The sequence below is a fragment of the Brassica napus genome, chromosome C2, assembly GCF_020379485.1.
Source record: "Brassica napus cultivar Da-Ae chromosome C2, Da-Ae, whole genome shotgun sequence".
NCBI classification, from domain to species: Eukaryota; Viridiplantae; Streptophyta; class Magnoliopsida; order Brassicales; family Brassicaceae; genus Brassica; species Brassica napus.
The window spans coordinates 43,729,518-43,754,362 of NC_063445.1; the positions used below are offsets into that span (position 1 = coordinate 43,729,518).

Genomic DNA, 24,845 nt, shown 5'->3' on the forward strand with positions numbered 1-24,845 from the left:
AAGTGTGTTTCAGTTAATTTTACTCCTTCTGTTTTCTTTTACATGATGTTCGAGGATATTTTCACATAAATTAAGATACCCTGTATAATACCTTTTATACTTTTCTTTATTAATTGACTATCATGTGTCGTAAATCACTTAGAGTATAATAAATGTAGGGTAAATATGGTCATCTATCACATATTTTGCATTGTTTTTATCAAAACGTCCAACTATAATGAGACAAAAAAAAAGGGGCCAAAACGTTATTTAGAAGAAAAACGGAGGGAGAATGATTTTACTTAAAATGTCTAAATTATTAGATACCAAAATGAACCGAAATTCTTTAGAATATTAATCGGTTCTTTGTGAACTGAACCAAACCGAACCAAACCGAAGACTATCTAAACAAATTCTCACCAAATTTTTCTTGGTTTCTGAATGAATCGAATCCTAGACCCAAACAACTCGATATCCTAAATAATCATAGCAACGTCGAGGCCTAGTCGTAAGTAGGCCTTAACGTCATTTTGAGCTAACTGCAAGTATCATGGCCCACTTCATGTTGAAACTTCCAAGACAAGCTCAATGTATGTATGTATACATAGTTGCATACTGTTAAGCCTGGAAGAGTCTGATACGTAAAACGTTCTACTTTCCCTCTCAAAGGTTTCATAAAGCTCCCACCTTTCCACCGCTTAGGGCTCAATCCCCAATTCAATTCATCCTCTCTAAGTTTCCGCAAATTCAAAACGCTTCTCGAATTCTGGGTTAAACCCATTTCCCTCCTCCAATTGCGAAAAGTCTCGATGGCGGCGAATTTAACGGCGGGGGCGATTGGGAAGATGTTGAACGGAGAAGTGACGACGGATAAAGAAATGATGCCGATTCTGCAAGTGACGGAGCTGAAGCTTATACAACATGCCCGGAAGAACCAGGAGAGCATGGAAAGGTACAAGCTTTCGTTATCAGATGGGATCCAATCGCAAGAAGGTATACTTAATACCACTTTGAACCTTCTCGTGAAGCAAGGGAAGATTCAGATCGGTTCGGTCTTAAGACTCACTCGTTTCGCCTCCAACAGCATTCAGATTCGAAGGTAAAAGCTAACATCTTCTCAGTTGATAATCTACTTGTTGGCCCCGCCCCTTATAGTGTGGATGACTGACACACTTGTTGTGATGATAGGATTGTTATTGTCTTGGAACTAGAGATTATTGCGGAGCAATGCAATATCATTGGAAACCCTCTTCCTGCACACCCGAGGAAGCCTAGAAACTCTGGCCATGATCAGACACAACAACAACAACCTGGAGTTGTTTCTGTTAACACACAAAGTAATGGTGGCTTCGAGCAGCAACAGGGTAGGAGTGAGCTGAATAATGGTACAGTGAGACATGGTGGTGGCTTTCAGCAGCAACAGGCTACAAGGAGTGAACTGAATGGTGCTGTGAGACATGGTTCAGCTCAACAACATCAAGTTGGTGAGAGACGAGCGTTTGGTACTGCTTCTGAGTTTCCTGAAACAACAACACCTTCCGCTAGATCATTTGCCAGCTCTAGCGCTGGTTACGGAAGCTCTAGGCAGGAGCAAACGAGGGCTCCTCCAACGACTTATTCTCGTCCGCCAGTTCAGTCTGGTTATCAGGCCCAGCCACCATCCATGTACGCTAACACGGGACCAGTGACTAGGAACGAAGCTCCTCCCACGGTAGTTCCTATTTCTGCTCTGAACCCTTACCAGGATCGCTGGACCATCAAGGTGAGAGTCACGAGTAAAGGAGAGCTCAGGCGTTTCAACAGCACCCGTGGGGGGGAAGGGAAGGTGTTCAGTTTTGATCTAGTTGATGCCGCTGGCGGAGAGATTCGGGTGACTTGTTTTAATGATGTGGTTGATAGGTTCTTTGACATGATTGTTGTTGGTAATGTTTACCTCATCACAAAGGGGAGTTTGAAGCCTGCTCGTAAAGAGTATAATCATCTCCCCAATGATTATGAAATACATTTAGACAACGCTTCAACGATTCAGCAATGCTATGAGGATGATGCTACCATTCCGCGGAATCAGTTCCATTTCAAGGACATAAGTGCTATTGAAAGCATGGAGAGCAACAGCATCACTGATGTAATCGGCATCGTCTCGTCCATCAGTCCGACAGGGTCAATCATGCGGAAAAACGGAACCGAGGCGCAGAAAAGAGCGCTTCAGTTGAAGGATATGTCAGGCAGAAGCGTGGAGGTAACCATGTGGGGTAATTTCTGCAACGCAGAAGGACAGAGATTACAAAGTCTTTGCGATTCTGGTGTGTTCCCTGTTCTCGCTGTGAAGGCGGGGAGGATCAGTGAGTTTAACGGGAAGCAAGTGAGCACCATTGGATCAAGCCAACTCGTCGTGGAGCCAGACTTACCTGAAGCCAGAGAGCTGAGGGCGTGGTACGAGAGAGAAGGACGTAACGCTCCTTGTATCTCGATATCTAGAGAGTTCTCTGGTTCTGGCAGGCTAGAGGCTCGCAAGGTGATCACTCAAATCAAGGACGAGAATCTAGGGACCTCGGAGAAGCCGGACTGGATCACAGTCAGTGCCACCATTTCATTCATGAAGGTTGAGAATTTCTGCTACACGGCTTGTCCTATCGTGAATGGAGACCGTCCGTGCAGCAAAAAGGTCACCAATAACGGAGACGGGACTTGGCGATGCGAGAAATGCGACAAGTGCGTGGATGAGTGTGACTACAGGTATATATTGCAGCTGCAGTTACAGGACCATACGGGAGTGACGTGGGCCACAGCGTTTCAGGAGGCTGGTGAGGAGATAATGGGAATGCCTGCGAAAGATTTGTATTATATGAAGAATGAGGATCGTGATGAGGAGAAATTTGAAGACATCGTCCGCAAGGCCGCTTTCACCAAGTACATTTTCAAGCTGAAGGTGAAGGAAGAAACTTTTAGTGACGAAAGCCGTGTGAAAGCAACAGTTGTGAAAGCTGAGAAGCTGGACTATTCTTTAGACACCAGGTCCCTGCTAGAGGCAATGAATAAACTCAGAACGGAAGATGCAAATCCTCTCACTGTAAACCCTGAGGGTTCCAACTACAGGTCTGGTGCGTTTAATTCCGGTGTTGGAACCTCCGGAACCAGAGAGACCTCATCAGCTGACGTGCCTCGCAGAGAGTTTGGACTACCTGCAGCAAACCAAGTGAATCAGTTCGGTAATCAACAGAGTAGCAAGTCAAGACCCCTTGGTGGTGTTACTTTATGTGATGCGTGTGGGAGCAATGCTCATGTTTTTGCCAACTGCCCAAGCTTTCTAAGTGAGCCACAAGGACAACACATGAATAGCGCTTACGGGAACACACCGGGAAGAAACGCAGGTGGAGGCATGCCAAGGCAACACGAAAGATGATTTTGCTCTGTATCATTCTCTTTACTCTGGAAAAATTAAACTTCTGTGATCATAATCTGATTCAAGCAACGTCTTTACAGGGGAATTATTCACCTTTTATTATCACCAATTTTTAAGGAATAAAAGGCTGTTTTACACAACATTACTGAATTATAAATCCTTCCAACACAAAACATTGCATAGTAATTTTGTAGTTTTAATAAGAACATGTATCAATAGCAGAGCCCAGTTGATTTAGCAGATTCTCCAACATTCGCATTGTAATAAACCTCCTTCACTCCTTCCCCTGCACCACAATGTCCTTTAGCAAAGCCTGAACCATCAGAGACCTCATTGTATCCATCACCCGCGGTAACAGTGGATGTTTCAGCAACTGTATTAGCAGCCAACGCTTTGAGACGGTAACGTTCAGCTCTTGACCCAATGACCTGTCCCAAGATCGAAGCTCCGATGGTCAAAGCCATGGCTGCTTTAGGCATCAGCACAGATTTCCTGAGCATAGCTATGAAAGGCACAGCAGCATGGACCGCCACAAACCAAGAAGGCGAAAACTTTATGGTGTGTTCTCTCCAAACACCGAGAGGCACGTTTGCAGCCATCCCCATGAGAGCGATTGCGAGCATCTTTTCAGGTAAAGGCTGGGGGCGAAGGCTTTTAACCAAAGGGGTCTTGGAAAGCGCAGCTCTTGCGGCTACTATAGGAGCTGGACATCTAAACTTCATACCAGGCGGTGGCTGTAATGCTTTAGCAACAAGAGGCATGACTTTGCTTGCAGCTCTGTAAGATTTAGCGATTGGACAGTTCCCTGTTTTTAACCATTCGTCACCAACAGCCTCGTGTTTCGATGTGTCCCCAGACTGCACAAAAGCAAAACCGAATAAGTTGCTGATCTCCCCATAGTAAAGACTAACATTCTTACCTCTTGTTTTTTGGGTTTCTTCTGTTGTTTCTTGAACTTGTCAGAGAAAGGACCAAACCCAAAAGGTCCTCCAGGACCAAAAGCTGATAGGCTTATGGTAGCTACCTTCCCCGCAAGAGGATTGAACTGCGGAGCAGCACGAGGAGTCTCATCTTCGACATCATCTCTGAAACTAGAATGTCCAGATAACGGCACGATACCGTCTTTGCCATGGAAGAGCTTGAAAGCTGAATCAAAGCCCGGACCATCCTCAAAAATCGGACCTTTGCTACCTTCGTGCACCTGAAAGACAAAAGTCAAGTCCTTTAACCACCACTGAATCAAAGGGTTTAAGGGTAAGAAAAGTTTACAGGAACTGGGAAACTCAAGGAGGAGAGGGAGAAGCTGGTAGGCTTGTTGATGTTTCTGAGGAAAGGGCACTTTTGGATGATGCTTTCGGCAACGAAGGGACACTGGGATGATTTTTGATCCATTGATTTCCTTTTCTCTGAGCAAAATAGCCTGAGAAATTGAAAATAAAAAAAAAATAAAAAAGAGCAAACCCAGGATAAGAAGAACACAATTGAAACACTCAGGACTTCAAATTATACACTTGGCGATTAAAATCACACGAAAATAAGAATCGTTCAGTAGAATTTCGAATGAGCTATAACGTTATAGATTTAAGGAATTAACAAATCGATCGCTAAACTTATACAAGATATCTGATTCATATGCGAGCAAACAAATATAACGAACGGATCGATGATAAATCACGAACTCGAATCGAGAGAATCAATTACCTGAGAATTTTTTTGGTTCTTCACGCCGGAAGAATTTTTGCAGAGAGCTGATTTTGATTAAAACGTGTGGCCAACACAGACGTGTATAAGAGTTTGTATGATTGTTACCGGCTGGGTCGGTGAACCGTGGAGCTATTTCCTTTTAGAGAAACCGAGATCGCCGGTTGATACGATTTTTGTGGTTGACTTTTTATAAAGCACGTGGTTGTATTCGGTGAGAAAATCCAAGTAGCGTGAGTGTTTGGTAATCTAGATGGATCCCATGCCGTTTTGTCGTTATGATAATCTGATCCAACGGTAGAGATTTGTGGAGTTGCTCGAGTGGTTGTGGTGGATAACATACGCCAAGCATTATAACATTGTTTTGTACTCACGTGTCACCGTGAGAATGAAATTCAGAATTTTTAGAGAAATATGTTGGTACATCTTAACTTATATTATGTTTTTTATTAAATTAACTATTAAATTGATAAATAGTATAGAAAATAATATTTTCATTTACCTTAAGTAAAAGCTACGAAATTGTCTAATATGGTTAATGTATATATGACAATTAATGATTATGAATAATAAATATTTAATAATAATTTTTGTATCTTAGCTCTTTTTTGTTTAATTTTATATTATTAAAAAAAAATTAAACAACCACATTAACCTTATACTAAACAAAGTTATTTTTTTTTATTATATGTTATATTTTGAATTTTTAAAACGATTATAAATTACTAAAAACATTAAATGTCTCACATTAAAATTTTGTGATCAATGGTTTAATTTTTTTTTTGGTAATAACAAGATACAAATGATCATAAATCGTATGAATATGAAATCTCATTTACTAGACATTCACATTATATATTAATATAGTTTAAAATTAAACTATATAACATAGAAAAATACTTAAATATGATAATTTCGAAAATTGTATTGGAAAAGTATTGAAACCTTAATATTTTAATTTTGAAATTTGCATTCAAAAAATCGCACATTAGAAATTTTGTGTTTATCACAAGAGTGTAAATTCTCAATAATAAATATTTATATTAAAATATACTATATATCTATGTCCATGTCATTAGAATTTAGTTATATACCATATAAAATAAATAAAATGATTGTTTTGATTTATTTACAAAAAAATATCCTAAATAAACAAGATGTATTGTTTTGATTTATGTGTTTACTCTAATTTAATTATATACATAATACGTAAATGAATACAAATAAATAATAATAGATAAAAAATATTTTTATATATAACATTCATCCCGCGCAAATTGCGCGGATCTTAAGCTAGTTTAGATTTATTTTACCAACTGGATTATCAAATTGTATAGTTTTCCTATAATTTTGGAAGGAAAAAGGTAATTTTTATTTCTTATAGCTAATAACAAGTTGAAAAGGTTTTTATGGATATTCAGATTGCATAATATCAGATAATTAATTTTGTTTTATGCGGAAAAGGAAGCTATAAAGTATAATAAACTTCATATATAACGTAAATTTTTTTTTTGAAAAGTTAGATTATTTGTCATAGCTAATACTATTACAATAAAATAAGTACCCTACCCCGTTTTCCAATCAAATTATCCCTAATTACTAGTTTGTATTAAGAAAAATATAAAGTAAAAGAAATAAATCTATGTTATTCTTTTTGGCTATTGATAAGTTTTTTGAGAAATTGCACCCTGTAGTGGTACAAAAAAACTATAATTTATCCGGTAACCAATTACCCTAACTTACCGATATACCATGAAACTTTTATAGAATATTACTATTTTGTCCTTGTATCCAACCGGCAAAACCTGTAAACAAAAACAATTTTCATTAATAATTAATAACAGAAAAAGTGACTTGTGGCCCTTTAACATTAACACACTATCTATAGAGGTGATTGATAGACCATGGATTTTACACACTTTTAGCCATGGTTTATGAGTATTTTAATATATATTTACTACAATATAGAGTCTATTTAGATATTTACAGGTTCATGGATTATTTGGAAGAATGTGGTTATTTTGGTGTCTTTTGAATGCAGAGCTGCACAGACGCGTCAGATGTTTAGCTATGGATGAAGAGCTTCCCACCGTTAGATTGAGCCCATCTTTTGACAGAAAATAGAGCTTTGAGTTAGATTTCCAATGCCGCTGGTTTGACGTCAATTAGCATCATGTAGCAGAAGTTATTCCCGTTTTACTGAAGAGTGGCCAGTCTGTCTCGTGAGAGAAACCTGTCAAGGAGATGAAGGACTGTCGATCGACGATGATACCAGAATATGGGCCGAGCATATTGTATGACCGACTGAAGCTCAGAAGCAACCACAAATTACTAGAATACCCTTGGACGACCAAAAACCCTATTTATGTGTTTTCTAAGCCATTGTTAACGGCTACGCTTTCTATTATTCATAGTTCTAGGTTAGGAGAGAAGAGAGTAACTCCTTCAGAGTACTCTTGGAACTCCTTTGGTTTCTTTACTTGGTTTTATATTTTATTTCTATTCAGCTTATGATTTCTGTGACAAACATCATGCATGAGTAGATCCACCTGCTAGGTTTAAGAATTTCTATGGTTCTGAATGAACTTCTGAATTATATGATTCTTAGGATATCTAAAGATCTCTACATCAAGATAGCTTGTAATACTAGGATCTAGAGTAGTTGGAAAATCTCGAGAGTGTGACTAATTGCTTGAACCTAGAATCATAGGAAAATTAAGAGGCATAAGAGTGCAATCAATTAATGGAACCCGAATCCTGCTGGATTAGATACCTAGGCGCATACTAGCGTTGGTTTAGAAGGTGAGGGGTAGGGTTGGGATCATCATTAACTTCTTGCATGCAATTATAGACATTTTATAATGTCACCAATATGTACTATGTTATTTATTTTGTTCCATTATATTTGGATTTAATGTTTATATTTGGGTTTAGAGTTTATGTTTGAGTTAGGGTTTAATAATTAGAGTTTAGGGTTTAGTATTTAGTATTTAGAAGGTGAATGAATATGGTTGTGGTCAACATTAACTTCTTCCATGCAATTGTGGAAATTTCATAATTTTACCGATATGTATGTATGTTATTTATTTTATTCTATTATATTTGGGTTTAGGATTTATATTTGGGTTTAGGGTATAGTGGTTAGAGTTTAAGGTTTAGTATTTAGGGGTCGAGGTGGGATTGGGATAAGGTTTAATATCTAGGAATTGGGGTTGACAAATGTTTAGTATTTACGGGTTGTAGGTGAGATTATAATCCTATAATATTTCCACGATATGGAATAACACTCAATTAACATTAAGGGAATGTCTTCATACAATTCGCCTTCTTCATTGCCTTTTTATTTCTTCTTATCAAAATAGAGTGACTGAGGTTATTAATTGGAATACATAATATATTGGAAGAGATTTTATTTTTGGCCACTGAAAACAATAACTTTGTATGCGGTAAACGAGTGTGTGGTGTTGGTGGTGTTATGTGGTGTGATAATTAATTGTAGAGTTTTCCAACTGACTACATCATCCATTTATTCTTTCTTTCACCGACTACTTGTAAGAAATAAGGGTAGAACCGGCTAAAAAACAGGTTAAATGTTAGTTAGCTAATTATGTCAAAATCATGTGCATTTTTTTAATTTTCACTCTCAAATTGGCTATTCAGAAAATAAGCCCATGTTTTTTTATGTATATTTATAAACTTGCTGTAGAAATCCTGATTACTCACCAGGTCTTGTAGATATAAACTCAAGCAGCAATAAAAAAACTGTTCTTACTCTCCCCATACTTACCCTAATCCGATCAGATATCCCTGCATTAAGCGGTTCGTACCAGTAATATATTCAAATTCAGAAACTTTATGACAGAAAAGAGGTGATTGTGTAAAGATATTGGGATAAGTATGTTTACATGTCTTACTTTTAAGATGATTTTTATCCCATACTTATCAGGCGTATTTTTTTGGGCAAATCTCAAAGGAATGCTACCAAAGTCAGACAAGATCGAATCTTATATGACTTAAGGATTCTATGATTGTACGACAAGAGGTTTATAGCAATTCTTCGGTCTAAGACCATCTCCAATGGTTGCTTATATTTTTTATAATGAAGTACTATAAAAATAGAAAAAAAGTTTTACTCCAATGGTTACCTCTATTTTCTACTCTAAAAAAATAATATTCTAAGTATATTATTTTTCTATTTATTGATTAATTTATTATACAATCATTAAATTTTAAAATATTAAAAATTTAACCTTTTGTTTATTTTATAACAGTACACTACCACAATACAAATGGTTATATTTTAAAATTAAAATTTTATTATAATATATAATTATAACAAACGATATAATAAATATATTTAAATTTTTAAAGTTATACTATATTTTTTATTTTTGGTGAAAAATGAAAACATGTAAAAGTGAGGGGTCATTTAGAGAAAGTTTCACTCTCTAAAAATATAGTAAATTAATAGTGTTACTCTATATTTGGCGTATTACCATTGAAGTGACTTATACTCTATATTTGACGTTTAGAAGGAAAAACAGATTAACATTGGAGATGCTATAAGGATAGATTCTACCAATGATATTGTACTTAGAATAGACATCACAAAACCAGAAACAACCATAAACTAAACCAGTTTCATTCCAAGTTCACACCCTTATGTATCTCATCATACCTATTATAGTGTGCATTTTGCATTGTTCTGTTCAAACTTCAAAGCATTACATTCACAATCAAACTTGACCAGAAATTAGATATAAGGGCGTCTCCAACCTTATCCTAGGTTTTACTCAAAAATAGAGTTCAGGGTAAACATACTCCAATAAAAGTAGGTTTACTCTATGTGTAGGTTCTATTGTCCACTCTAAGATAGAATAAAAGTAGGTTTACTCTATATGTAATTTATCTAATTTCAATCATCAATTTATTTTTCACTCTAAAATAGAGTACATTGTAGCAAACACTACAAGAAAAAAATGGTTTTGATAGCAGTAGAGGATATCATTTTTTGTCTTTCTACTATGGTTGACATACCCTTTAATTTTAGATAGTGTTTGTATATTTGGAAATACTATGATAGAGTGGTATATTCGGAAACACTATGAAGCGTATATTTAATAGCAAAACATAATGAAATGCTATATTTAGCTTTTTGAATCCCCAAACCCTAAACAAGTTTTTAATCCCTAAACTCTAAACATAACTTAAAAGTCTAATTCTGCATACTATAAACCATTGGAGATGGTCTAAAATGGTCTTACACTGCATGAAATATCACTACTTTGATGAACACCAGTGGGGTCGGTTTGACATTATGGATGAAAAACATGGTAAACAAATGGCTCAAGATAATCATACTAACCAACTATTAATTTAACCTACTTCCACATGGTTAAATCTAATGTATTAGAATCATACATACTACTAACTTCCGTTGTATATGAGATTCTTAACATGCAACAAAATCATGTTCGATAAGTTCACAAAACTATCTAACATCAACTTCAATTGGTTTGCTCATTTAAGTTCGTTCAGATATTTAATCGAAAACTTTCAGTGCATTAAACAACCGTTGAGTAAGGAACCATACGATCATTCCAATTCAAGCATAAGAACAACTTAGATGAAAAAATCGATAGATATTTTCTATTTTAAAAAATCACAATCATCAATCTATGAGTTCCTTTGAAACCATTAACCTAACTAATGCACTACTCATGCATGTAAATAAAAACACAGAAAGATGATGAATAATTCATAATGGATTTAGAAATAATAAACAACGGTTCATAAATCTTCTCCAAAGGTACATATTTGTGTCCCCAAATATCCAAAACCAATAAGGTTGATGAAAAATAAAGGTAACCCTATAAATGACTGAAAATAACAGATATATGTCTAATTTATTCTTGATAAATTTGGAGGCACAAATTAACTGAAAATGAGGACAACCAATTTTTTCTCGAATTTAACAGCTCATTTGCACCCAAATCGACATCTTCTACTCCAAGTGGACCTAAGACCTGAAAATGTTTGATAAAAGACTAAAATACCAAAAACACATACAATGTACTAACAAATGTTTGAAACCGACAAAAGCAGTGTTTATTAACTCTGACAGAGTTAAACTTCCCCCCCCCCCCCCCCCCCCCCCCCCCCCCCCCCCCCCCAAACTTAGACTTTTGTTTATCCCCAAACAAAACATAAAGAAAAGTATAAGAAATTAAAAACATGGGAACTACTTCCTTTAGAAAAAACCGTCTTACCATTGCCAATTGCAAACTACATCAAAAATCACCAACGTTAGAAGGTACTTCCATGTACTTTATCTCAGCTTACCAACCTAACAATTTTCAGCCCACATCTCATAAGAATTATCCAAATTCACTATTACAGACTTCATTTACGATTAAATGTGTGCTCTCATCGAGAGATTATCGATCACATGACTCATGGAATCTTATCTATTCAGGTTTTTTACCACACAGGCAATGTTACTCTGTTTTATTTCCTAATTATTTTCTCCCTTTCTTCAATCGATTTCTCGCTACTATGTAAAGTATCAATTTTAATCCATTGAGTTTATTAGACAGACTTCTACGAGACACAAACACTAATAGGAGTGACCACTAATAGGCCAATTCAGTTTTATGACGTTTTTCCTTAATTTTTTTATTCTTTCATTGAAGGAAAGGGAGAGGGAAACCTTACTCACATAGACTAGTCTTTTCAGACCTGAACCAGGAATCCGATCCAGTGAATACCAAGCAACCAAGTTTTCTTAAAGAAATACACCCTCTTTATTGACCAAGAATCATTATACTTGAGTAATTTAATATAATACTGAAATCTAATATTTTGAGTTTTTGGGATGAAATATGAAAGATATTCAAGATAAATAATTTTTCTGTAAGAAATGAGATAAAAAATTGTATAAATTATTTCTTAGTGCATTTAAAGCTTGATTTTAGTTGTTAATGGTTGTCGTGTTAAAAAAACATTGTTAATGATGCTTATGATATTAAAAACAATGAATTTAATTTTGTAATAAGTGATGAAAGTGAGGATATTTGAGTAAAACTTAACATATTTTCAAAAATAATAAAAAATAAGTAATGGCATTTTTGTGATTAGTTGAATTTTTATGGTGAATATGGTAAAACAAAAATTCAAAAGAGGGTAGTTTTGTGTTTGACCACAAATTTTAAGTCATTTTTGAAAGAAGCCATATAGTATTTGATTAACTAATTCGGCGCTAGATCTGGGGAAACCACATGCAATAAGTCATTCGTTGCAAATGTAACCTGAAACTGGCGTAAATTTTTCATACATTCTATTGCCCAAAGTAGTGCTTCTATCTCCGCATGTAGAGGGGATAGACAAGCTCGGACATTCCTTGCTCCTAACAACCCATCAAAGCCTTCTAAAGTACTTAGCCAACCTTGCCCAGAGAAAACTTCATTCTCCTTCCAAGAACCATCTGTAAAACACCATCTCCCCGGAATTGATGGGAGAGTCGTAACCTCAGCATGGGACCCTATCCTGGTCTCGGTCAATCCATGTGCATCAGCCCAAAGTGTTGACTCTGTTTCTGCCAATTTGAGCGTGTCTCTTGGATCCATGTCCATATTATTGAACACTTTATTGTTCATTCCTTTCCAAATATACCAAAGTATCCATGCAAATTGATGGTCCTCCATCGGTGGAGAGACTCTCCAGAAGAGATGATCCATATTTGTAAAAAGGGAGCTCGTTGGGAACATAGTTGGATTTGATGGTATCTTGGAGAGAGCCCAAACCTGAAGTGCAGGAGGACATTCAAAAAACACATGATTGATCGATTCCTCTTCCGCTCCCGCAACGTGCACAGCAGGTGTCACCTTGTATTCCTCTCACTTTCAGATTCTTCTTGACTGCTATACAATCTGTAACCAATTGTCATAGGAAATGTTTTAACTTTGGGGGGCACCGTATTTTCCAGCAGAAAGCCTTCAAAACATCAACCGTGGGTCCAAACATTAAAGGTGGTCTTTCCTTGTCTGGATAAACCCGTTCGGTCTGATATCCTGATTTAACCGTATACTTCCCATTGTATGAAGAAACAAAGGACAGTTTGATCATATACGATACATGGTAATGATGTTCATATATTAATTATTGGGTTTCTGACTGGTTAAGACTTTTCCATTGAGCTAGACGAGCAATCCTCCAACGAGCAAGCCTCCATCGCATCAATAAGCTTATTTTTCTTTCCACATGAGCCTTCCTCCCTTAAGCAAGCCTCAATTGCTTCAATCAGCTTATTGTTCGTCTCAATACAATCATCTAAGACCTTTATTTAATAGTCAAGTAATTTTTTTATATTTAAATGTCGGATTCAGTCAAGTAGTTGGAGGCGCAAAACAATCTTGTTTTCATCTAGACATTTGATTAAATTTTCAAGCAAACCCTAAATTTCACAAAATATAATTAACGTTAGTAGAAAGAGCAAAGTTCATAAGCGTACGAATTGTGTAAATAAATTCTCACCCTCACATGCTCTTCATCTTCTTTTGATTCTTCCTTCATAAGAATGAGTTCACCAATAATATCAAAAAATTTAAAATTTATGGAAGTCATTCTTTTCTTTAATGAATCCAAATGCTGAAAGATCTTTAAGATTTTGTCTTCAGTTGTTTATCATTCTGGCACATTTATAGATTGATGAATCAAGTCAATCAACAACATTAAATAAGATATCTTTATATTGATGCCATTGGTCAAATATTCTTAATTTGAACATATTTACCAATATATAATACCATAAATGTTCCAATTTGGAATATGAAATAACAATTTTATTGAAAATATATTATATTATCATGTATGGTGTAATAAAAATAAATTTCCTTTATTAATTGAGTTTTAATTTTTTTATGAAACAAATTGAAGTCACAAAGATTTTTGACATTTTGCTAAAAATATTTTTAATAATTTGTTTTCTTGTTATATTTAAGTTTTTGTAAAAAAATGTGACATAAAAACAATTTATTACATTCTTTAGATTTCACATAATTATTAATGGGGGTGATTGGTTGGATTGTAACTGTAGAAAATTTACTTTAGAATTAGGCTGTAGGATTTTTTGATTTAGCTTTAAGGGAAATAGCTTTTTAACTTACTGCAGCTAAAAAGATGGAGCTTTAAAAAAGAATATTTTTACAACAGTTTTTTATGTATTTTTGGCTGTAGCTTTATTTTTTTGGTTGTACCTTTAAAAACTAATATAAAGCATGATTGGTAATATTTGAGGGTGTAGATGAAAACTAAAGCTAAAGTCACCTCTTACACCCCAAAGATAATTTTTTTAATTAAATATAAATATATCTTGGAAGCTCTAGTTTTATCAATTTTAGTACGGCATCCCAAATTTTAGGAACGTTCTCTAGATATCAGTAGAATAAATTAAATAATATTTAAAAATTTTAAATAAAATTATCATATATTTGAATAATAATAAAAAGAACATAAAGTAAATGTTCTTTTTAATGCAGGCTCGTTGAATTATTCAATGATGTGAAAGACAAAGCTAAAATCAACCCCTATAAAAGCACTCACCGATAAGTGATATAAAAGTGTGCTTAGAAGAGCTATGAAACAACATATAATCTTAGGAGAAGAACCCAACCATAATTCTATTTCTTGTCGGGATCAAAATTTATGGTAGCTTTACTTCAGGTCATAACTTCTTTACTCAAATGATATTGTAACCATGAGGAGGTATACCTAGAAATTTATAGTTGAACCGGTGATTGCGAGTAACTAACTATACAAAATCTCTATATCAGCATGATTCTGTGTCTTCAACATTCGGTCCAATAATAAAAGATGAGTTTTATTGTGGCATACCTGAATGTCCTCCTCTCGTTCCAAAATTGAGGGTACACCATAGACATATGCTCATGGCCTCTCATCTCCTTCATATGCTGATATCAGCGCAAACTTGACTTAAGATGAATCTCTTGTTTAATTCTTGTGCCAAGGAAATCAAGGAACGCAGCGAAACCACAAGTGAAATTCATCTAACCTACAACAATACTATAAAAACTATCTGATAACTTAAGAATGGGGGAGGCAGAACAATTCTAAGAACCGCACCAAAATAATACAAAACAACGATCAAGCTTGAATTACGCAAAAAAAAACCAAAAATAGGCCAATAAAGGGAGAAATAAACCAACTATGAAGCCACAAAGAAGATAACTATACTCCACAAGTTTCAAGCGAAACACACACGAGAAAAAGCTAGACTTAGCAAGAGGAGGCGGAGCGGCACAACACCAACCACACCACCAACCACACCACCAAACAATCTCGCCCAGCCAATAAAAGCACATGGGAGGCCTGAGATGAGGAAACATATAAGAGCACAACCTGGATAGAACACATCAACGAAGACTAGCATCATCTCAGTGAAACTGTCAAAAATGCGAAAATAAGCAAAACCATAAAAATAATGCAAGATAAGGCTAAAAGCTCACGACAATGCCATGTATTTGTTAAGGTAGATGAGCTTTCAACCTAAAACCAATTGGTGATAAGTGAATTAGCCTATTTATATTATTTATTACTAAGTATCCTTTCCAACTACTGATGTGTGAGACTTAGTCTCTAATACATCCACTCGAAATGATGGCTTTTGAGCGCCAGTCTCGAAATTTCTAGGAAAGGATTTATGGGCCAACTTTGGGCCAGATCGATGTGGATCGGGTTTGATTGCGTTGATCGGGCTTTGATACCATGTTAGGTTAGGTGGGCTTTCAACCTAAAACAAATTAGAAATATGTGGATTAGCCCATCAATCCTAAATATTATTTAAGATCCGTTCCAACTACCAATATGGGAGACCTAGTCTCTAATACGCCCAATCAAGATGATGACTTTTAAGCGTCGATCTCGGAATGTTCAAAAAATGATCAATGGGCCAACTTTGGGTTGGATCGATGAGGATCGAGTTGGATTGCATGGATCAGGCTATGATACCATGTTAATATAAATGAGTTTCCAACCTAAAAGCAATTGGTGATAAGTGGATTGACACATCTATCTTATACATTACTAAGGATCCCTACCAACTACCGATGTGGGAGACTTTAGTCTCTAATATTGTTAAGATAGATGTGCTTCCAACCTAAAACCAATTTGTGATAATTAGATTAGTCTTATATATTAATTAGAATCCCTTCCAACTACCAATGTGGTGACTTTGTCTCTAATAGTATCAAGGCAGGATGGAAACAAAACGAAAGAGATGACTAACCAACACACCTTTGACCAGCCATTGACAATTTGTAGAAACTCATGTTTCTTCCCCTTAGCCAGGTTTTGGATCCTCAAAATAATTGCCTCTGGAGATCATGAGTGGCCACCAGATCCATACCATAAAGACCATCAATAATGTCTAAACTCCAAAAAACTCCATGGAAACACATGAAATTAAATAAAAACAAAGTAAAAGAAGAAAGTAGACCCTCTTCGGTGCCATTGAGGAGTGACATACACTGAGAGCGCGGAGAATGACTGATAAGACACTATTAGAGAGAATAGGACGAACTATGACTAGTAAACATAGTTACGTTGAACATAAAGTAAATCATATAGAAAAAACATCTACCGAGTGACAATTCTAATATTCAAAATATAGTATTTGACTGTTCGACCATTAGAACCATAAACTTACATGCAAATAAAGAGAATTAACATGAGAACGTTTTTATTTGGTAAGGAAACTTGGTAGGTGAACCAACACAATCTAAATAACACATGATAGCATCCAAATTATTAGAAAGTTCTTACTAGTAAATTTATTGATTACAGTGATGTTTTTGATATACAAAAAAAGTTTCAGGACTAAATTATAGTTACCCAAAGGATACTGTTGATGCTAATCTAGTTATAGTTACCCAAATAAATAAAGGGAAAATTGGATAAATAGGACACTTTGAACTTGGATTTGTCACATTAGGATTTCTAGAAGATATTTTAGGAAAATAGGATTTTAGACCTTGTAAAATACCAAAGTACCCTTAATTTACCAATTATGTTGAATTTAAATTATAAATTATAATAATTTTCGTAATAGATTTTAATGTTAAAATTAAAATCTATAAAAATTAAAAAAAAAACACTAAATGGGAAAAGGGAGACGCGGGATGCCGCAAACCTAATTCCCCTTTCTCCTTGTCTTCTCCGTCGTAGAGTCGTCGCTCTCCCACGGCGATTTAGGGTTCAACGGTGAGAAGCTCTGTTCTTCGTCGGTGTTTCATCAGCCCGTGGTCTCTACTCCCGTCTCCGTCACCATCCTTTTCGATCTCACTGAAGACACAACGGCTGCGAATCGTTCTTCCTCTTCGTCGGGTCAAATCGATTTTTGAAGTGTTCTTCCATCAATTTCGCTTCTCAATCTCACAATTCTTCACATAAGGTATTGGATTACATCTATAGATTCTCATATTAAACGAAATCGAAGTGTTCTTCCATTAAAGCTCGATTTTTTTTTAAAAACGATTTGGCGTGTTTCTTAAACTAATTTTGTTTCACGGATTGGTTAAACATCTTATACATCATTATTTGTGTGATGATATTGAAACCTTTACATGTTGAACTAACAATTTTGTCACGGTTTGTAGCTATGTCTGAGGAGCTACCGAAGAGGCTTTTTAAGGAGGGCGAGGAGCCCCGAGTTACTCAGATCAACAACAACTGCAGGATCGACTACATAATCCGAAAGTTCCAAGCGTGGCTGCCAAAGGAGTTGGATGTCGTGAAGAAAGACCCGGTTTTTCATCAGATTTTTAAGCTCCATGAGAATGGTCTTGGATACTCTGCCAGGGTGATACACAGCTTCTTGTGTAGGGAGCTGGTGACTTTCTTACAGCACGAGCTATGGTTTGTCTTTGCGAGGAGACCGCTTCGATTCTCATTGCAAGAGTTCCACGCCGTAACCGGGTTTGAATGCGATACTCATATCTCGCTTGAGGAGTTTGAAGAGTGGAAATATGATGGTGGTTTCTGGAGCAAGGTTTTGAGGAGAAAAGATGGAACAATTACACTCTTCAACCTGTGGACTAAGGACAAGGAAGCTGTAAAGAAGTGGAGGAATGCAGATCGCATACGTCTTGTCTACTTGGCGATCATTCTTTGTGTGGTATTGGCGAGAGATGAGAAGGCTAATATCCCCCTGAAGTACATCGCGGTGGTCATGGATCTTGACAGAGTTCGAAGGTATCCTTGGGGAGTTGCTGCTTATGACCTTCTCTGCAAATCAATAGCCAAAAATCGTTCCCAACTGAAGGAAAAGACCACTAGCTATGTCTTGGATGGCTTCTCATACGCCTTGCAGATTTGGGCAATGGAAGCGGTACCAAAAATTGGGAAGCTTTGTGGAAAAAAGCTGGATAAGGGTTTCAAGGACGGTCCTAGATGCATAAACTGGATGGGAGCTGCGAAGGTGTCATATGAGGAGATCATTCGCTTGGAGGAGATTATTACACCCAAGGTAATTTTATCTATTTATGACGACTCCTTCCGGTTTGAAATGAGTATTTAGTATCTAACTGTATTTCCCTTTCTTGTGTAGGATGACATCTACCCATACATCTCATGGACAGGAAATTATGATGTTGTCAAAGCTCAGGCGTTTCGCAGAGATGATGATGTGGAGGATGATAGAATCAAGGTTCTGATGGAGATGATAAAGAAGGGGCATGATTTTAGTGAGCATGTTTGGGAAACTGAAGAAAATGAAGTGATTTCTTTATCTCTCGATGACGAATCAGCTGTGAATGATGAAGCAAGCGTGAATGTTGAAGCAGCCGAGAGTGATGACGACTTTCAGACTCCGAAAGGATCAAAAAACGTTGGTTCTAGATCAAAGAGGGGTAAAAAGAGGCTTCCCGATCGTGGTATGGAGAAGAGAAAGCATAAGGTTCTCGCAAGTGGTGCAAAGCAAGCTCCTTTTAATGAAGACATGAAGGCTTTTATGACACAGTTGTTTGAGCACAACTTCTCTGGAATGGAACAAAGGATACAGAAACAGATGGCCGAGACATTTGAGCAGATGCGGACAGAGCTTAAACAATCACGTAAGGAAGCCAGCGTTGAAGTTGAGCTTGGAGAGCCTTCACCGACAAAGCCATCGACGAGCCAGGCACCGTTGAGGAGGTCCACACGCGGGGTAAACAAACACTAGTCTTCACCATCCTCTTCAATGTTATTTTGTCTTGTTTAAGTTCGTGGTTTGCGTGTCTGTTTGTTTTATTGGCATCTAAGTTATCGGCCTGAATTTTGTTGTACTTTATAAGGTCTCGGTTTGTATGTGTGCTTGGTGTGTAAGTGTCCTTGGTTTGTAAGTGTCTTGTTTGAACTTATGTAATGGTCTGGAACTTTTATGTAAAATAATTATGTAATGATAATGTATTTTGGTGTCTCAATTATTGCTTATTTGTCGTGACATAACAGGATGGTTCCGAGACTACATTCGATGTGAATTATAGTGAAGCAGATGATATGGGTCGCGGGATAGGTACGCAAGGGGTTGAAGGGCTTTCTCAGACGTCGTATGTGCCAGGCTTTGATCCATCTCAGGACAAAAAAGAAGAAGACTGGTGGACTCCAATGACTTCGGTCCGAGGTTCAGTGGATAATCCAGTAAAGAAAGAAAAGACAGAGATGAATACAGCTCCACCGCCGTCACAGTGGGAGAAATGGTGCAAAAGAAAAGGTCATGGACTTCAGCTTAGCGATTCACCATTGCCAGAAGATGCTTCTCCGCAGGCGTCACTTTATTATATCTCCGAAGAGTCATGGAAAGGATTCACGGAATGGGCATTAAAGCCTATACCTTTAACAATTGGTCCTACATGCTTTAATTTGTCTGTAGCTACAAGAGTAGTAAGTGCTGGAAAATGGCTTGGAAACGAGGTAATGAATCTTGTACTAACCTTTAGTGAATTTATCTTCCTAATACTTCTTATATGCTATATTACTTAACTTTCATTGTAAATTTTTAGGAGATGGATGCGGTTATGTTTATATGGCGTGTGAACACTACATTGAATCGTTGGGCCCCTCGCCGTGTTGCTTTCATGAGTGCTATGTTTTGCCTCCAAGTAGACGCTGCATACAAGAAGTTTTTACCAAACAAAAAAGCCTATCAATTGCCTGATTTCCTTCTTGGGTACGGCAGAGGAGAGCTTCCATCTCATGGGCAGACTGATCTAGTTTGGGGTGTTGATGTTGATCGACTCTACTTTCCTCTGTTTGTAAATGGTAACCATTCAGTTCTTTTTACATCCTAGTATACATTTCTTCGTTTACATATTTTTGTGGACTCGAACGCAGGTAATCACTGGGTTGGTGTCTGTGTAAACATCATTGAAAGAAAAGTGGAAGTCTTTGATTGCGGTCGGGGAAAGAACAGACAGTACGTTGAGAAGTTTGCTGCTATCATTCCTAGGATAGTGAAGTCCGTTGCACCACAAGAAAGACAGAAGCAGCTACTCCTCTCATCATATTCTATCGTGGATGTGCCTATGAAGTTGAGATTGAACAAAAGTTGTTGTGATTGCGGTGCATACGCTCTGAAGCACTTGGAATGCTCGCTGCTTGGTCTTGACGTCAGTTTAGTGGATGATGAAATCATTATGGGTTGTAGACAGAAGATTGGAGTGGACTTATGGGAGGCTGCACACGACCCCATCTTTGCTGAGGTTATGACACGATATGTGCCTTCACCATGGGAGAGGTCTGAGGTCTTTGACCTCGAGGATGATTGATTAACTGTGATTTTAGTAGTTTGGTTTGTTAGAATTAGAAAACAACTTTGGCTTTGGTATTTGATTTGAATTAAGAAACAACTCTAGATTTGATTTTGTATAAATTATGAAACAACTCTATAAAGAATTGTGTGCTACAAAATCATAAAACCTGAGGACCCAAACCCTAAACAAACCCTTAACTAAAACCATAACCATAGACATACCCTAACCAAACCCTAAAACCATAATACAATAATGATTCTTAATCATACCCTAAACAAACCCTTAACTCAAACCATAACCATAGACATACCCTAACCAAACCCTAAAACCATAATACAATAATGATTCTTAATCATACCCTAAACAAACCCTAAATCCGTAATTCATAGTCAAACCCTTAACCCTAAACAAACTCTAACCAAACCCTTAACTAAAACCAAAGTACAAATTAATCCAACGCCTCAAACACACACCTATTTATTGATTATTGTACATTGGTCACTATCTAAGTACGTCCGTCCACTATGTTTGATAGATGTTTAAACACTAATTTAGAGGGTTCAAAGACAAAGTTCTTGTGGTGTTATCGATAAATTTAGTGACTTTTTTCTGCTCTGCCTTAGCTAGAATACGCGTTATGGGAGTATGAAACGACGTAGTTTTGGTTATTTTTTTGACCTAATCACTTTTCTTCCTCATTCTTCCTCGACAGAGAGATTGCAGCGGCGAAAAGTTGGAGATCGACTCCCTCATGTCTTCAGTAAATTCTTCATCCACTACAAGAGATCGCCTCGCGAAACAACGGGGAATTCTCACAAGATGCAATTGCGGTGAGGCAGTGAATCGTTTCACTTCAAAAACAATTCAAAATCCGGGAAGATTATTTCATTGTTGTCCTTTGGGATCTCAGAAGGTTAGTCGTGTTATCATATAACTGTCTCCTTGTTGTCCGATGAGAGTAGAATTAGTCAATCTAATTGTGTATTGGATGTTACTGATGAAGGACAAAACCCACTTGTTCAAATGGACTGACAAGTCAGTTGTTGAGGAGATTGAAGACTTCCAAGACCTGTTTGACGTGTTACTCGTTGACAATTCCGAGTTTCAGAAATCAGTGAGAGCTGGTGAGGCCATGATGACACGCCATGAGAGTAGAATTCAAGAGATGGAAGATGCAATGTGCCATTACGAAGAGAAGACCTCGGAATGCATTAGGGAACTAAGGGGCATAAAAGCTTTGTTTGTGTGTTGTTTGGTGATGGTCTTCTTGTACCATATCTATGCATGATGTTCAACAAAGGCAGCGACTTCGCGCACAACTACTTTTATGTGCTTCCTCAACTTGTTGTTTCTTTTTTTCAAAGAAGTTAAGACCATGTTTCTTGTTATTTCGAGGTGATCATCATCTACTGAAACGAATTATTTTGCAAATACTTTGGTTGTTACTAGAATAAATCGATTTGTCTCTATAGTTTAGCAAATACCAAATTGTCAAATAGGTTCTTAAACAGAAGATCAAATAGTTTCAAAAGCAATAAGAAAAAAAACAGAGACAGATGCAGACACATAACAAACTAGATGGGTAAATCGCATGTTCCTCTCTTGTGTCCTTCAGTTCCACAACGGCTGCACTTATGCTTTTTATTCTTCCTTGATCCTTGAGAAGATGCGATCTTGTCTTCTACTGATTCATACCTTCTCTTTACTGGTCGACCAGCACTCTTTCTTGTCTTTGGTGGTAAAACCTTTGCAAGTTTAACCTCAGCAGGGACATTCCATTCAGACTCTAGAACTGCTATTGGATTAATGGAATCTGCATAGGCGGTTCTCCACGCTGCAGTGCTGTATAAGGCGTCAGTGAATCTGTGCACTTCCATACCTGTCAATCTCAAAAAAAACTTGATCAATATGAAGTCTATATGATGAAAATCCCGAAAATAAATAATTCTCAAGTATTCATGTGTTTATACTTCCATACCTCGTGAATAAATTGCAGGAATGGCGTGTCGGCAAGGAATTTTTCCTATATCATACTTACCACATGTGCATGTTCTTCTTTCCAAATCAACATGACAATCATATATGTCTCCTTTTACAACCGATCTGAAGTTGTCAACCTTGTAAACCTGGAATCCTTTTGCCTTCACAATTCTCCTATCAATCTTTCTCTCCACCTTAGCGGTTAAAGGATCTACATGCTTTGAGCTTAACAAGCGACGCTCATAGAACCATCGAGTCAACAGTTCTCTTATACTATCAAGCAAAGGAATAACCGGATATTCTCTAGGTATTCTAAGAACTGAATTTATAGACTCTGCAGGGTTCGTGGTCCTAATGTCATACCTGGAGCCAGGGAAGAGAGAACGAGCCCATTTGCGCACATCAGCCTCCCGTAGATATCTTCCAAGCTCAGGACTCATATCAAAAATTTCGGTGATACGTTCTTGAAATTCAGTGTACCTATATGCCCGTGAAGCCTTTTCCACCAACGCAGTCAATCCTTTTGTCTTGAAAAATGAGACCACATTGGTCAATAAGTGATGAATGCAAATTCCATGTGCTGATCGAGGGTAGACAGTCCCAATAGCTTTAGAAATAGACGCATTTCTATCTGAGACAAAAGCTAGATCTTGACAATCAGCAATAACCACTTTCAACTGTCTGAAGAACCACCCCCATGAATCGTCATTCTCTGAATCAACAACCCCAAATGCAATCGGATACAAATTAGAGTTACCATCTACAGCAGTAGCAACAAGAAGTGTCCCTTTGTATTTATTTTTCAGAAAAGTTCCGTCAACGACAATCACCCTTCGCATTGCATTGTAGAATCCTCTAACTGATTGCCCAAATGACATAAATAGATACATGAATCTTCCCTTCTCATTAGTTTCGTAGTGAGTATGCGTACCAGGATTTGCTTCTTTAATCATATGCAAATATGCTGGTATTTTAGAGTAACTGCGATCTGGTATACCTCTAGCAGCTGCAATAGCAAACTCACGAGCTTCCCAAGCGTGCCAATAAGTAATCTCACAACTATGCTCCATTCTCATAAATTGAATGATGTCATTCGGTTTTGGGCCATCGTTTGCATCATCAAATCGATGTTGTATCAGAGTCCCAATTGTTCTTGCAGATGCTGTTTTTCCGAATTTCCTTTTCTTTGAAGGAGCACATGAATGTCTTCCATCACATTGGTTGATCATGAAATATGTAGACCCATCTATTCCTTCTGCACGCACAGTCCAGTTGCACAATGCATCCTTACATCGAATATACCACCATTTTCTCGTGGATTTGATAACAGTGTAATCGAAATTATTCTTCATCGCCAAAATTTCCATTGTTGCCTTCAGAACCCCTTTACTTGTGAAAATTTGATCCTTCTTCACGAAGTCTCCTCTCCAAGCTCGACCATCCTTATCACTGTCTCCATTGTTTTGACAAAGTTCAATGTTTTCACTCCTTAAAGCACCGCAACCATCCGCAGCGACATGATTCGTTCTTTTAACAAAAGACTCCTTTGACGGCTTGACAAACTCTGCTCGATTTATCTCAGGAACTTCTTCATCCTCAACATTACTTGAATCACAAGGCTCCTTATTCAAATCGATATTGACTCGTTCCTTTTGATTTACACCAGAAACAGAGAACATCACACACAAGGTAGTAGACGATTCCCTCTTTGCATAGCCCACAAAATTAGATGCTTGCCGATCATTGGTGATAATAATTGGAGGATTCCCTTTTTGATTCAACAACGAATAACTGAACTCGGCATTAATGGCATTATGGTCCACCCCATAATCCTCACACACCGTTATCTTGAGCTGCTTCAACGTAGTAGTAGTTGCTAATGTTACCATTCGACCACGCCTTTCTTTGTCTACCACGAAACTCCAGTCATCACCGCGACTACACATCCATTCACCCGATTTGACATAGATTAGAACCAT

The 24,845-nt window shown here is 37.0% G+C and overlaps 5 protein-coding genes across 6 annotated transcripts; 2 read left to right on the forward strand and 3 right to left on the reverse strand.

Annotated features, from left to right (window-relative positions):
• Positions 1 to 574: 574 nt before the first annotated feature.
• LOC106381720 (replication protein A 70 kDa DNA-binding subunit C-like) lies at positions 575 to 3,522 on the forward strand. 2 transcript variants are annotated; one of them, XM_048747864.1, is made up of 3 exons: positions 579 to 1,078; positions 1,168 to 1,343; positions 1,404 to 3,522. In XM_048747864.1, the coding sequence occupies exons 1-3, from the start codon at positions 789 to 791 to the stop codon at positions 3,380 to 3,382; spliced, it is 2,445 nt and encodes an 814-aa protein (XP_048603821.1). In that variant the 5' UTR covers positions 579 to 788; the 3' UTR covers positions 3,383 to 3,522. The 2 variants fall into 2 exon arrangements, with proteins under 2 accessions (XP_013677111.2, XP_048603821.1); XM_013821657.3 differs by having other exon boundaries at positions 575 to 1,078; positions 1,168 to 3,522.
• On the reverse strand, positions 3,416 to 5,326 carry LOC106418394. Its single transcript, XM_013859094.3, has 4 exons — positions 5,084 to 5,326; positions 4,652 to 4,802; positions 4,302 to 4,583; positions 3,416 to 4,239 (listed from the first exon to the last, which is right to left on the reverse strand). The coding sequence occupies exons 2-4, from the start codon at positions 4,772 to 4,774 to the stop codon at positions 3,595 to 3,597; spliced, it is 1,050 nt and encodes a 349-aa protein (XP_013714548.1). The 5' UTR covers positions 4,775 to 4,802; positions 5,084 to 5,326; the 3' UTR covers positions 3,416 to 3,594.
• A 7,004-nt stretch (positions 5,327 to 12,330) lies between these two features.
• LOC125582426 lies at positions 12,331 to 12,819 on the reverse strand. Its single transcript, XM_048749118.1, has one exon. The coding sequence runs from the start codon at positions 12,817 to 12,819 to the stop codon at positions 12,331 to 12,333; it is 489 nt and encodes a 162-aa protein (XP_048605075.1).
• A 4,090-nt stretch (positions 12,820 to 16,909) lies between these two features.
• On the forward strand, positions 16,910 to 21,083 carry LOC125581821. The gene is made up of 2 exons (XM_048747865.1): positions 16,910 to 18,623; positions 18,705 to 21,083. Exons 1-2 carry the CDS (start codon positions 17,703 to 17,705, stop codon positions 19,314 to 19,316), a joined length of 1,533 nt encoding a protein of 510 aa, XP_048603822.1. The 5' UTR covers positions 16,910 to 17,702; the 3' UTR covers positions 19,317 to 21,083.
• A 1,377-nt stretch (positions 21,084 to 22,460) lies between these two features.
• Positions 22,461 to 24,845, reverse strand: LOC125582427. Its single transcript, XM_048749119.1, has 2 exons — positions 22,865 to 24,845; positions 22,461 to 22,765 (listed from the first exon to the last, which is right to left on the reverse strand). The coding sequence occupies exons 1-2, from the start codon at positions 24,843 to 24,845 to the stop codon at positions 22,461 to 22,463; spliced, it is 2,286 nt and encodes a 761-aa protein (XP_048605076.1).